We start from the raw sequence: 14,628 nt of genomic DNA, 5'->3' as shown, positions 1-14,628 counted from the left end.
TACGTCAGTAGGATAATATATCTATGGTCAAACCAGTCTAACATCTGTCAAACTTTATATTGTGAATTTATGTAAACATATTTTTATTTATTTATATGAAACGTATCCCATTTATCCACTAAAAACACAATGATATGGTCTGCTCAGACTCTCAGACCACTATACTTTCCAAAAAGGCATATATCACGTACAACACGTATTGTTTTGAAAGAAAATTTACCCGCAGTAGCTTATAAGCCGGAGGTTACAGAGAAAAATAAATATGAGCGGTGGGAAAAGGAAGGTCTGTTCAAAGCAGACACCTCTTCAAACCAGCCGGCGTTCAGTATCGTTCTACCGCCTCCAAATGTTACTGGAAAATTGCACTTAGGTTAGTATTACTGGCAATTACAGAACACTTTTTTATAATTCAAAATGTTATGAAGACTACCGTTATCTAGTACAGAATAGCTATATATAATCAACCCAAAATAGCACGTTGTAAGATAGCCAAATCTTTTATGGGTATTCTCTGTTTTGTAATGAACTACCAGATTGTATAATAAACCTCCTATAAATAAATTTTAATATATCGTTAAAGAAATACTTTGTAATATAGCATTTTGTTTCAATGTTTTGTAAAAGCATATAAGGTTCAGAAGATTTGTGTAATGAATATTAGTTTTGACTGATTAGAAGTCCTACACCTATTACTGAGGTCTCAGATCCCTTCTGGTGAATAAATATGTTTATTTACCTTTTTTTTTACGTTTATTATTTTTAGGTCATGCATTATCATGTACAATCCAAGATGTTATAGTGAGAAGGAAACGATCTATGGGACACCGTGTACTATGGCTACCTGGTACAGATCATGCTGGTATTGCTACACAGGTATTCAAATATTTTATAGAAATAAATTTAACATTGCAACCAAAAATATAGCTCAATAGGAATCTTTTTGAAGTTATGTTTTTAACTATATAATAATTTAAATATCGTGATTTGTAAGAGTAATATACAATATATAATTTATTACATTGAGTGTGGCTGCTCAATCTTCTCCAGCTTAAGTTTTATGCAACTGCTTGCTTAATAACATTTTTGGAAACCAACGTGTATGACAAAATTTACCCATAGATTTGTATGCATATTATGCGCCCAATGCTTCAAAAGCCTGTATATTTTTTTGTCACAATTTAACAGCCGCAATAAATAAAGTTTACACTTTCAGGGTGTTGTACAAAAGTACTTAAAAAGCAAACAAAACATCAACAAGAATGATTTAGGGCGGGAGAAATTCAACCGAGAAGTTTGGAAATGGAAGGAAAAACATGGCAACACTATTTGCAAACAACTAAGGACATTAGGCTGTTCCCTAGATTGGTCTCGGCAGATATTTACAATGGATCCCCAACGAACAAACGCTGTCAACACTGCATTTATATCTCTATTTCAAAAAGGTCTTATATACAGAAGGAAAGCATTAGTAAATTGGTGTAATGCCTTGAAATCAACAGTTTCTGATATTGAAGTAGAGAATATGCCAATTAATGGGCCAACAGACATAATGTTGCCTGGCTATGAGAAGCCAGTACAGTTCGGTTTGCTATACAACTTTGCTTATAAAATATTTGACAGTAATGAAGAAATTGTAGTTTCTACAACAATGCCGGAGACTATGCTCGGGGATACTGCTATTGCTGTACATCCAGATGATACCAGGTAACTTATATTTGACTTGGGAAAATAAGGGGTCTTGAAGGACCAATACTTAATACTGTTGGTACTTTGTGAAATCAGAAGGATACAGACAGTTCTTAAAGATTTTGTTAGTGTTTCTTGTGAAATTTATACCCTCTTTTTACCCAACTGAGGGTAACGCTTTTGGAGCGTAAGTATGTAATGTATGTCTAATCTTCGACACTCCCTGCAGCCCAAATAAATTGACAGATTTTAACATACCAGATGTTGTGACATAAGCAATATTTGTAAGCAGTTGCGTTTTTTTGTTTTTATAATAATTAGAAAATGTTAATTATTATACATGATAATTAAACTCTAATTGTAATAAATTTATTTCAGATACCAACACTTAAAAGGCAAGAAAGCAGTTCATCCATTCAGAAATACTACAATACCGATTATATTCGATACATTCGTTGACAAAGAATTCGGCTCTGGTGCTGTCAAAATCACTCCAGCTCACAGTAAGGTCGATTATGAAGTCGCCAAACATCATAATTTGACTCTATTACAAGTTATCAATGAAGATGGTCTTATACAAAATGGTGGTAAATTCAATAACACCAAAAGATATGATTGCAGATTAACTTTAGTACAGGAATTAAATAAATTGGGTCTTTTAAAATCGATAATGCCACATCAAATGACATTACCAATTTGTAGTAGAACAGGTGACGTCATAGACCATTTGCCGAAAGAACAATGGTTTCTTTCGTGTAGTAATTTGAATGAAAGAGCAATGCAACTAGTTGAAAGTAATAGATTGAAAATAAATCCAGAAAAGTTCATAAAAGCATGGCTTAATTGGACCGGCGATGTCAGAGATTGGTGTATTTCTAGACAACTGTGGTGGGGTCATCAGATACCCGCATATAAGTGTAGCGTCGATAAAGATGTAGTTTGGATTGCGGCAGCAGACGAAACTTCAGCTAAAATGCAAGCGTCAAGTTTCTTGCGAACATTACCAAATGCGATCAAAGCAGAAAGAGATTCAGATGTGCTTGATACTTGGTTTTCATCCGGAATATATCCATTATCAGCCTTTGGCTGGCCTGACAGTCGTAATAGCGATCTGAACTCCTTTTACCCTATAAGTTTAATGGTAACAGGGCATGACATTCTAGGTTTTTGGGTACACAGAATGGTGATACTAGGTTTGGAATTAACAGGCGAATTACCCTTTAATAATGTTCTGTTACATGGAATCATTTGCGATAGTAGAGGAGCCAAAATGTCCAAAAGCAGAGGCAATGTGATAGACCCCATTGATGTTATAGATGGAATATCAATGCAAGGTCTAAAGAATAAAACAGAAGAAATGTACAGAGATGGAATTTTAAATCAGGAGGAAGTTCACAAAGCTCTGATGTATCACAGATCCAATTTTTCAAATACGAATGGTATCCCTCAGTGTGGTGTTGATGCTTTGAGATTTACTCTTCTATCCCAAGATATAAAATCTCACTTCGTACATTTCGATGTGAATCAGTGTCACGCGAATAAGCTATTCTGTAATAAAATCTGGCAGAGCATTAAATACACGCAATTGTCGTACGCAAAGCTTAAGATAATAGAAAACGGTATAAGTCGTGACGATTTGACAAGCTTCGATAAGTGGATACTGAGTAGATTAGCTGATATGGTCGATAAAGTTAATAACTCCTTGGATATGTACGATTTTCATCTAGCAACAAAAGCGATAAAAACATTAATTTACAATGAATTTTGCGATGTGTACCTAGAGGCGACTAAGCCTGGCTTTGAAAACAAGAATCCAAATATAGGATACGCCCATGCGCATACTTTATCCGCAGTTCTAAATACATCCTTACGATGCTTATCTCCTTTCATGATCTACTTAACAGACGAAGTCATTCCAAAAATACCGGCCTTTGAAAAGAATATAATTTTCAACTTCGATGACAGTCATAAGCGATTCTTTAATTATCCACAAGCAAGCGATTTTGAAATTTGGAAGAATAAGGACGTAGAAGAGAAAGTCGAGAGAATTATAAACACAATATATCTAGTCAGGGAATTAAAAGGATTTTATGGTATTTCAAACAAAATTCGCCCATCAATTTGCGTTAATACACGAAATGAAAAATTAGCATCCGATATAGAAGATCACAGAACTATAGTTCTGAATCTTACAAAATGCAGTGACATTAAATACAATGAAGCATTTGACAAGATCCATGTTAAAGCTTTATTAGACAAAGATACTGAAGTCCTAGTAGAGCTAATAGGCGATAACGCTCAAAGTATTATATTAGCGGCTAGAAGCAAATTAGAGAAGAAAATAATGAAGTTAGATGAAAATCTACAAAAACTAGAAGAAAGATACAGTAGTACACAGTACTTAACCACAGTACCAGAATGGACACAAGTGTTAGATAAAGAGAGACTACTGTTAAAGAAAGAAGAACTTAAACAATTACAAAGACTGACTTGGTATTGAGTCACATCTACGACTTATAAAACGCATTTAAAAAGTTTTTAATCGAAAAATTTATCTCTAGTAATAAAAGTAAAATAAATGAAACATAAGAACAAACATTCATACCATTTATTTAAAATTTTAATTGACTAAACATTGGTGGCCTCATTTAATCGATTGAGAAAGCAACATTTCATTTCATTTGAATATTTATAAATGAAATTCCTTCGAACCTTTCAATATGGTCAATCTCAACAATACGTTGACTTATTTTTGCTAAAAATACAGGTCTTTTTACATCAATTTTGTGCTAATTTGAAGGCCACAATGCATTAACAATAGTTATTTACTTACATTTCTGTATACAACTAGTGATGAGACAATTAACTGGTTTAGGGGCTCATCCATAAATTATGTCACACGTATATTACGATTTTTAGAGTTCCATACCCAAAGGGTAAAAATTGAACCCTATTACTAAGCCTCCGCTGTCTGCCCATCTATCTGTCTGTCACTGGGCTCTATGTCCTGAACCGTAATAGATTCGCTCTGTCTATTAAACCGTAATAGATGGACAGTTCAAATTTTCAAAATGCATTTACTTTTTTGGCTGCTACGATAACAAATACTAAAAAATATAAAAAACGAATAAAATTTTTAAAAAATCCTCCGTGTGGAAGTTCGACTCGCAATTGGCCAATTATTTGGATCCCTCCCGCTCTCTGGGTCACTGGTATATATATTACTGGTCACTTCTCATAGGCCTTAAGCATATCCAACTCACAATACACACTGGTATAGCGATCATACTCTCCAATAGGTCCAAAGAGCATTGGTATTTTTTTAAGATTTACTATTGAGATATGACGTCACTTCTTATGACTCCCACATTTGTAACTCTGTCTCTTAACGTTTCTCTTTTAACGTGGGAAGTAATTTACGGATGGCCCCTAAAATCTATACACTATGGACATAGATTAGTAAAGATTACTCATTCCTAACAAGAAAATGTACCCAGTTTTGAGTTTGAATTGCTGAGAATTGAAATAGTTGCGTAAAAAAGTTTTGCCACGTCTCTGTGCTAAAATGTCCCTAAAATATTTGAAATAATTATTTATTTATTACGTAAATTACGTAATTATTACGTAAATTAGTTATTTATTCGTAAATTTTCTCTATAAATGTTTTATTTGTCAAGGATTCAAAAAAAGAACTTACTAAAATAAGCCGTTTGTGGCTTCATTCAATTTCAAGGCGGCGAAGTATCTTTACTAATCTATGACTATGGATGATAACAAAACACCTTGTTAAAATATTGACAACTTTGAGAACGTAAGTAAAACTGACTACACTTATAAATATGGTTAAAATATGCACGGCATAGAATAGGTACTGCTAAATTTTACATTTGCTTCACACGTGTTAAAAAAATATCCGATTATCATGTTTAGGCTAAGAGTAAAACCTACGCTTAATTGCAATAAATGTGTATTTTGCTTGAAAAAAAAACATTTTACAAACCACATAAAAAGTAATTTTATTTATATACTGTGACGTCATATTTATTATAACAGAGTTTTGGTTACAATCCTAACACAAACAAAGAAAACTCAATGTATTTTAAATTAAAACTGCCGTTTTTTTGAGGAAATACCAAAAATAGTAGTTTTTTGCGATATATTTTCAACAACATTGTACACCTTTTCAAAATTGCCAAGTCCCGATTACACGTCTTTAAAGCTAAAATACACTAATTCTACACATTACGGTGTACAGATGAAGAACATTTACATGTAATGTAATAATTATAAATGAAAATTACATCGGCCACAGCCGAATATAACATAAAAAAATAAATTTCCTATTATATTATACGAAAATATTCTTTACCAGTACACACTTGGAGACAATGTGAATTTTGTAATTAATCCTCAATTAGCCAGATAATGATTTGGCATATCCCAAGGCACACCACTGAGCCCCATACTTCAACATGTTGTCTATAGAAGTCTCACTTCAATAAAAAACCAACTTAAAATTACAAAGTGAAATCAACCACAAATATATTACTCTCGTGGTTACAAGCTAAGCTAACAAAACCATTTTCATTCTACTACTAAAATTATACTAAAATCAATCACTTCTATACACAATATAAACCCTTAGAGCAGATAACTATTCGGGTTTAAAATAGAGCATTGAGTAATTGGGTACTTGACAGTTATAACAATAAAATATGAAATATGTTGGATATGATAGCTTATAAGTAAACATAAATTATGCAGTATTTCGTTTATTTTTTAATATGTTCTAAGTATTTTAATTTTTAAAAAGAAATTTTCGATTTTTTATCTGTGGATTTTAAATCCCAAAACGGCGACAGTGCTGCCTCAAATGTCATGTGACGTCACTACATCGAAACCTGTCGATCACATCGAAACCTGAAGTATGTGTAACGTCGAAGTTTATTTCTATATTTTCAATGTGTTGACGTCACGCTACGAAATGACACTTGACCGCCTGTTTTGGCGTAACGTTCCGTTTACCGTAATAAAAATATGTTTTTTATTAATAAATAGCCCTTTTTCGAAAAAATGATCAATGAAAGGCATATATAATACGTATATGAATTCATTAAAACAGTTTCCCAAAAAGTGTCAAGTAGCCAATTAACACTACTTTCCATTGGTATTCATATAAACAAGTAAAAGGTAATGGACCCATTGGAATTTATTGAAAAAATATCTAAGCAAAAAAACAACCCCAAATTTGTGTATGATGAAACAATATTTAAAAAAAGTTTGACAAGTTTAATTCTTGCATACTTTGGCTAGAGAATATAATAACATCATAGAAATTTGTACATTTTAATTTTTGTAATCATCATGTATATAGTCATCATTTTTGATTACTTTATTGGTAGACTTTAACTAATACATTAATTTGTAAATTTCATCAAGTATTATGTATGATACTTGGCTGGAAAATTCTCATTATTTATATTTTTTTACTAAAATGAAAGTCCTGCAAATGGTAAGTACATAAATCCCAGTAAAGTGTAAATTCAAATTTGACTTTTTACAAAAAAAAAAAATATTAAAACCAAAGTGTTATTTAACAAAAATGCATTATGGATTGGGATATGGATGGACACATTGAATTTTGATGTGGGTCAAAATTAAAAAAGGTTTCCACTAATTTCCAAAAACTATAACGCCTAAATAAAAAACCATACATTATTTTATTAACAAAATTGCACAATGTTGTCAGGAAGACTAAATTAAAATTTTCATACATACATTATATGCATCCTCCCTCATACAAGATATAAAATATATTGAAGATAAATGAATTTAATTTGAGATCTAATTTAAATGCCCAAGCAGCAGATTTTTACAACTCCAATAAAAATATAAGAAAAACACAACATACATAACAAAATTTAACATAATCAATTTTCTAACCACACATATAAAAATTAGAATCATCTAGTATTAAGTGATCTCCTGTGGTAGCAAGTGCATAGCCATAACAAACATTTAATAAGAATTTACAAAGTTACATTCTTCATTGTAATATGAAGTTAGGATAAAACTACTTCACTCAACTCATTACCAACATGTAAGTTGGTATATAAACTTGATTCCTCATACGAAATGTATGCATGCAAATAAAAATATACCCATTCATACCGCCAACATGTGTTATGCCTTAAAATTGAGATTTATCAGTAACGTGAATCTACAAAGGTAAATGACATGATAATGTGGCAAAGTTATGCCTGATGCCTAGAAGCACTTTCCTTTATGTTTTGAATTTTATAATAGGCGACAAATTATTTAAATCCAGATGGGGTTATATTCTGGCTTACAAAATTCATATATTTGACAAACTGATTTAAAATTCAGTATTAAATGACCCTTCGATATATACAAACTAATAAGGCAAGGAGAATAAAACCTTTTCAAAACCACGGAGACCACTCAATAATCAGATGATCTCATAACATATGCAAATTTACCAATTTTATAATAAAAAAAACGTCAAAATACTTAGCTCCATTTACACTATTGTGTTGCCAGCCATCTAGTGTATTAAAAACAACTTTATTATAATTCCCAAACTAAATGTTTAGCTATGACTTCTTTGGCACTTTGCATCTTGATTTTAACTTTGATATGATTTTCCTTTTGTTTGAGTGCAGGCAGACGTAATTCTTGCCTTCGCTTACAGCTGAAAAAGTATTTAAGGGTTAAGATAGTTGACAGTAAGATTAAATAGTTTATTGCTATCAAGAGACACCTCAGCCTCCTGTTTCTTTGTAATACCATAAAATGTCTAAAGGAAGTATAGAGTTGCCAATCTTTGTGAGGTTTTTTAATTACCTCATAGGGCCTTTAGGGTTTAGTGATGTTTTTGTTCATGAGGGGGAAACCTTCAAAAGGTACCAGATGCCTGGAGAAGCGACATTTCTAGCGACCTATCTATGTAGAATACTTACTAAAACCGTGGAGAAGAATTAATGTTTCTGATGAAAGATTTCATTCAACAAGCAGTGGCACAATTCATCGTTACTGCTTTTAATAATGGAAAACTCCATATACTTGAGATTTTGTCAAAAGTGTCATACTTACTTATTCCAGTTATCTCTCGACCCTTAAGCCTTTTCTGTTGTTCTTCGTGCCACTTAACATGTTTCACTAAACAGAAGAGGTATTTGAAGCTCTGCGAGCACTTTGCACACGCATACATCATCTCCTCATTTGGTTCTTGCACTGTGTCTGCTAAAATGTAACAATTGTCAAGTCATTAACATGTTCAGTACCTGACACATTTCGGCCCTGCTTGATGCTTACAGTTGGTGTGGACATACAAAGTTATATGCTCGCTGTTGCGGCACGATTATTTTTGGGAAAATGCGACAGGAATTTTTGCACTTGTTTGTCTATTTTTATTTATGTCTATATGCTAGTCGAACCACAAAGGGTTCTACCACCTTCATTGGTTCTTCATAATTGTACAAAATTTTATTAAAGTAAATGAATCTGACCATTTAAAGTGGGTAAATACCTAGTTCAAAGATTATATTACATACATACATACAGGTAAAGCTAATAAAAGCGTGGTAAAAAACCTATGTAAAAAAGTTATGTGCGTATTAGAAATTAATTATCACTTGCTAAATGGTGAAGGAAAACATTGTGAGGAAACCTGCATACCTGAGAGATTTAAAAAAAAACAATCTCAAATGTATGTGAAGTCTACCAATACGCACTTGGCCAGTGCGGTGGACTATGCCCTAATCCTTCTCATTATAAGAGGAGACCCGGGCCCAGCAATGGGACAGTAATGGGTTGATGATAAAAGAACCTTACCAATGGTAGGATACAGGTTCCCAGGATCATTATCACCTTTATCGGCATGGTTTATAACTCCGCCGGGTAATATCTCCAAGGTCGGCCAACTTCCAGATGTATTTGTTTTTGGTTGTTGTATATTTGGTTTTGTTTCTGGTTCTTCCTTCAACTCCTGAAAAATATAAATGATAAATAGTAGGTGTCTATGATTTTGTTTTTTTTGGGTACAACTATGAAAATAATTTACACATACTCTTAAAAACATTTAGTTATAACATAAATTATTGAAAACTTGATCTGTTGATTTCTTTAGAGGTCTATCAGTGTGATGAAATAGTTTATATGATAATGTTTACAAAGTATTAATGTTTTTAGGAAATGTTCAACAATATAGGCTGTTTCGTATTTCCCCAATACTTTGCTTTACATTAACATGACCAGTTGTCTATTTCTTATATGCACAATAACATTGATTATTTAGTCATTTGGATTTGGTCCCAAAACTGAATGTGTTTAACTATATTCCTAATCAAACAGTGCTATAAACAAAACACTCACTAGTGGATCATTTAACGGCGTCTGGAGCGGTTCAGGGATGATAATCTCCGTGCTATCCCCGTCGAACACCTCCGCGTGGATCGTGACCACCACGTTACCATCCTCGTCGTTCACCACGCAGTCGCTGGCCACACTGTCCACCACACAAGTCTCCAACACTTCGTCGCGTATCACTACGTCGTTCACAGATTCTTCGTCTAAGTGCTCGACCTTCACCACGCAGTCCTCATACCGGTCCGGCTGCACGTCCTCCATGCGCACCAGCGGCACATTGTCCAAGTCCTCGCTCTCCAGAGCACTTGTTGCTGACATTCTCCAAACAATTCTGCATCACCTTTACGACGAATGCTTCGCGAATATTCCAAGCGGTTGTAAACTAAAAATTGCAAATATACTGCTAAGTATATGGTAGAGTGTAAGTATGGTGTAGGAGATAGAGACAGTTTTTGATGAAAATAAATAGGTTTTGCAACAACGTAAACTATAGAAGATAGGTACTTTCAGAAGTGACAGCTGTCATGTCATGTCACCAAAAAATTCCAATTGCCATCGACAGCTAGATAACATACACTACGAAAATATACCTACGACATAGATAAAAACAAAAATTAATTTACCAAATAATCGTTTACTGTGACCTCTATCGCCAAGCCAACTAATCAAATATCTAAAGAGCAATAAAGTGAATAAAATAAAGAATTCGATCTCTATTTTATAAGAATATAAACTGGGAAACCCCCGTTCTGTTATAATATAATTTATCAGTTTTCAAAACCAGATATAAACGAATTACTACTCATCTCAGAATATGAATTAAAAATTAAATGTAATAAAGTTACGAAAATTGACTTTATCAACTATTATAATAAGGCATAGTGATTAATAAAAGAACACTTCAAATAAAATTCTTTAATGACAATCATTTTTAAAAACAAATTAAAAAACACAACAAAATAGGAATAATTACAACCAATTGGGAAATATCACAAAAATTACATTTTCTTTACAATCAAACAAACCACATCTAATGAACTGGGAAATATAACTGCATTAATGTTTCATATATCTCAACATCAATCGGCATGAAGGTACAGAATATTATTCTCTCCATGTCTTTGTTTTGTTCTAGGAACTTCCTTGCTGCATTGAGGGCAATATGGGCAGCTAGGCGATTAGGGAACCCATAGATCCCAGTTGAGATGCAAGGAAAAGCAATGGATTTCAAGTTTAACTGGGTGACATAGGCTAAACTCTTCATATAACAAGATTGTAAGTTAGGTGCTGAGCCATTTTGGGGTCCCACTGTGTGGATGACATCTGAAAAAAATATTTAAGAAGAATGAATTCTATTTAAGTAAAAACAATTGCAGTCAATTTTTAACCAGTTATACCATAGAGTTTCACTTGGTTTTTTAATAATCTGTACTTTTCCTTATGATAATAGTGCTCACTTTTATTCATCCAACCTTCCTAATGTAAAATAGCAGTAAGCATTGTCATTGACTTCTCACATACACGAGAGTGCTAACCATAGAAAATCAAAGCTGGTGGTCCTAGCAAACGATTTTCAAAATCATCCCTTAATAACTTTCTCAATAGATGACTTATCAAATTTACCAAGATTTTACTAAAAAAGGCCAGTACTTCCAAACATTCGAAAACAAATAGGTTTAAAATTTAAATTGTACTAAATCTTACATTTAGCGGGTAAATTATAGCCTCCAGTGACTCTAGCCTCTCCTGTAGGACACCCTCCCAGGGTATTACATTCATCCTGCAACACAAAGAAAGAAATAATTATAATTGTTTTGAATTAAAAGAAACGCTACGAATACGAATAGTGGCTTCTACTTCGGAGTATAACTAAAACGACAAATATGCGCGAGCGCGACCGACGACTCCGAAGTTTCTCGAACAAGTTTATCCCGGTGGCGGCATACACCACCGCGAACGACACGACGACAACGACACTACAACGAACTATTTCAAACTATAAATCTCTATGCTTTTAATCCTACACATTAAAATTAATACCAACGACAGATAATTAATACGTAGAACCATAGACAAAACTGAAAAATAATATCTTACATACATAGTGGTGCAACAGTTCAGCATAAGTGAGTGAACTAAGGAAGTAAAGTAAGACTATTGTATAAAGGCATTGATAGTAATGATAGAACATAAATCACACACACACACATAATCTTTGTTCAAATGCACCTATTGTATGTTTATATGTATTAAGGTGTGGTAAGGGAGACATACTTTTCGAGACGTTCCAGGTTTGTCCTCAGAGGTAAGTTACCAGATGCATCTGTGGCCGATCTGAAGTAGGAATATCCAATCCTATCTGGGGTTGATTACAGATGTCCATTGGCAGCAGTAGCCACTTACCATCAGGTGGACTGCATGCTCTTCTTCTACTCCTATATTATAAAAAAAATGTGTTATATACATGTCATATTTATCCTTTTCCTCCTGTTGTATTAATACTAGACATCTTCACAACAATGAATTGGTAAATAAAGAATCTCCAAAACAAATGAATCAAGGTTCTTCACCTGCAACAATGACCCAGCAGCCCTATGAATAGCACCATCTACACCACCTCCCGCTTTCAACTTAGAGTTGGCAGCATTCACAATTGCATCAACCTGGAATCATTGAAAAATAAAAAAAACATTAAAAAATAAAAAATACAGATTAGACATACAATTTGGTAACAGATGAAGTATAGTAAAATGTGTTTCCTTAAATGATTTCTTCTGGATTTCCTTAACATCTTATCATTTTTTTCAAACATGGTAATTTATTTCTTGTAAATTACAAGTTCAAATCATTCTCCTGTAAATTTTACTCAATGTTGCTTATGGGTTGCCTTTCAAGTGTTGACATAAAGTAGAAATATTATTATTATACTAGCTGATCCGGCAAACATTGTGTTGCCATATAAATAAAAAAATGTTAAGGGTGAACAACTCTTATCACTTAGGGGTATGAAAAATAGATAGTAGCCGATTCTCAGACCTACTGAATATGCATATAAAATTTGGTGAAAATCGGTAAAGCTGTTTCGGAGGAGTACGCTAACTAACATTGTGACATGAGAATTTTATATATAAGATGTTGAAAAGCAATGATACCCTTGTGTGTATCCAATTTTGCCTTACACATGCAAATTACATGACTAGAGGGCGTTGTTAGTGTATTTGAAAATACAGAAAAACAATGTGAGGAAAGTTTCATATTAGTTATTCTTAGTTACTCAGATACCTAAAAATAAGTTCTGAAAGACTCCACACTCAGCCAGCTTGATAAACTATTCGTAAATACTTTCGAGAGGAGACCCGTGATAACCCGAGATTTGAACTTACTTCTAATTTCGTGATATCGCCTTGGAAAATAGAAACCTTTTCAGCCAGACTTTTATTCTGTTCCAGATCTATTTTTAACTTCCGAAATTCCGTAAGATCTTCATTGTTGGCCTTTTTATCCTCTAGAGCACTTTTATTTTCTGTTGCAAACGCATACCATGGCTCTACTTGGTTTAGAGTAATATAACTGGCCTTATAAAGTTTTCTTTTTTCTTCTAAAGGTAATGCAAGGATTCTGGCTTTCTCGATCTTCCATTTAGGTTCTGTGGCCATCTTTGTTACCGAATATTTGCGAGAATGAAAGAGATTATCTGCTAACTTTATCGGGAGCTTAGAAAAATGTGCGTGAATTCGGGCCGGCAAAATCATTTCAATTTTTTTTAAGTTTTTGATTTGACATTTATTACATAGTACAAAATAATCCGATACTCGTATCAGATTCCGAAACTTTTACATTTATTTTCACATTGAAAATCTTAATTATCATAATCCAATTATTACTCAAAATTGTAATAGTTTTATCACAAAAATTGCATTTAATGTGTGAAAATTAAATATTACACTGGTTACTATAATGACGATGATACTAATGACGTTTTTGGATATGACGGAAAAGAATTGATAACGAAAGTAGCAACACCAAACCGAGCGCTTTCTTCTTGTCAGACGAGATTTCTCCACGTAACGCAGGCGCGTGTTTTATATCTAAATTAACGGATAATTAAATACGGGATAGTGCAAATGGAATAATTTTGTAGAAAATTCCTTAAGGATTTACCGTATAAATCGATCGAGACGCTAAATTAAGACACGGCCAGGTAAATCAATAAATATCAAGTTACTCTTTGATCGGCTTTGACACCGGTCTTTGTGTCGAGTTTAAAAAAAATTGGTTGGTTTTAGGATGAAGACGCTCGGTCTCCTGGTCGTCTTGGGTGTTATCGGGAGTCTAGCGGTCGATAGGAACAATTTCAAGACATGCGAACAGTCTGGATTCTGCAAACGTCTCCGACCCTTGAAGCCTGAGAAATCCCAATACGTACTTAACTTGGATACGGTCATAGTCCACGGGAACTCGCTATCAGCAGAGGTGGTCACTGTAGACCAGGAATCAGAGAAGAAACCAGTCCTGGTAAGCAATTATTCATGTCATTATATTACATAAATAGTT

The 14,628-nt window shown here is 33.4% G+C and overlaps 4 protein-coding genes across 5 annotated transcripts in view; 2 read left to right on the top strand and 2 right to left on the bottom strand.

Moving 5' to 3' along the window:
* Positions 1-32: 32 nt before the first annotated feature.
* Positions 33-5,133, top strand: ValRS-m (Valyl-tRNA synthetase, mitochondrial). Its single transcript, XM_073077870.1, has 4 exons — positions 33-370; positions 764-873; positions 1,214-1,704; positions 2,065-5,133. Exons 1-4 carry the CDS (start codon positions 130-132, stop codon positions 4,184-4,186), a joined length of 2,964 nt encoding a protein of 987 aa, XP_072933971.1. The 5' UTR covers positions 33-129; the 3' UTR covers positions 4,187-5,133.
* A 2,825-nt stretch (positions 5,134-7,958) lies between these two features.
* Positions 7,959-10,613, bottom strand: LOC140745911 (uncharacterized). 2 transcript variants are annotated; one of them, XM_073077869.1, is made up of 4 exons: positions 10,081-10,613; positions 9,541-9,694; positions 8,800-8,946; positions 7,959-8,398 (listed from the first exon to the last, which is right to left on the bottom strand). In XM_073077869.1, the coding sequence occupies exons 1-4, from the start codon at positions 10,390-10,392 to the stop codon at positions 8,301-8,303; spliced, it is 711 nt and encodes a 236-aa protein (XP_072933970.1). In that variant the 5' UTR covers positions 10,393-10,613; the 3' UTR covers positions 7,959-8,300. The 2 variants fall into 2 exon arrangements, with proteins under 2 accessions (XP_072933970.1, XP_072933969.1); XM_073077868.1 differs by having other exon boundaries at positions 8,800-8,949; positions 10,081-10,611.
* Positions 10,614-10,974: 361 nt separating this feature from the next.
* LOC140745910 (macro domain-containing protein PG1779) lies at positions 10,975-13,855 on the bottom strand. The gene is made up of 4 exons (XM_073077866.1): positions 13,458-13,855; positions 12,645-12,737; positions 11,779-11,854; positions 10,975-11,397 (listed from the first exon to the last, which is right to left on the bottom strand). The coding sequence occupies exons 1-4, from the start codon at positions 13,824-13,826 to the stop codon at positions 11,105-11,107; spliced, it is 831 nt and encodes a 276-aa protein (XP_072933967.1). The 5' UTR covers positions 13,827-13,855; the 3' UTR covers positions 10,975-11,104.
* A 241-nt stretch (positions 13,856-14,096) lies between these two features.
* Positions 14,097-14,628, top strand: part of GCS2alpha (glucosidase 2 subunit alpha) — a 29,130-nt gene continuing 28,598 nt past the window's right edge. The window contains exons 1-2 of the mRNA XM_073077865.1: positions 14,097-14,275; positions 14,361-14,589. Of these exons, the coding sequence (XP_072933966.1) occupies positions 14,362-14,589 (228 nt within the window). The 5' untranslated portion in view covers positions 14,097-14,275; position 14,361. The remainder of the gene's footprint in view (positions 14,276-14,360; positions 14,590-14,628) is intronic.

The sequence above is a fragment of the Epargyreus clarus genome, unplaced genomic scaffold, assembly GCF_041222505.1.
Source record: "Epargyreus clarus isolate Ecla_fem2 unplaced genomic scaffold, WU_Ecla_fem_2.2 ptg000011l, whole genome shotgun sequence".
NCBI classification, from domain to species: domain Eukaryota; kingdom Metazoa; phylum Arthropoda; class Insecta; order Lepidoptera; family Hesperiidae; genus Epargyreus; species Epargyreus clarus.
The sequence above is the reverse complement of the archived record's forward strand: the minus strand, read 5'-3'. Positions and strand labels throughout refer to the sequence as shown.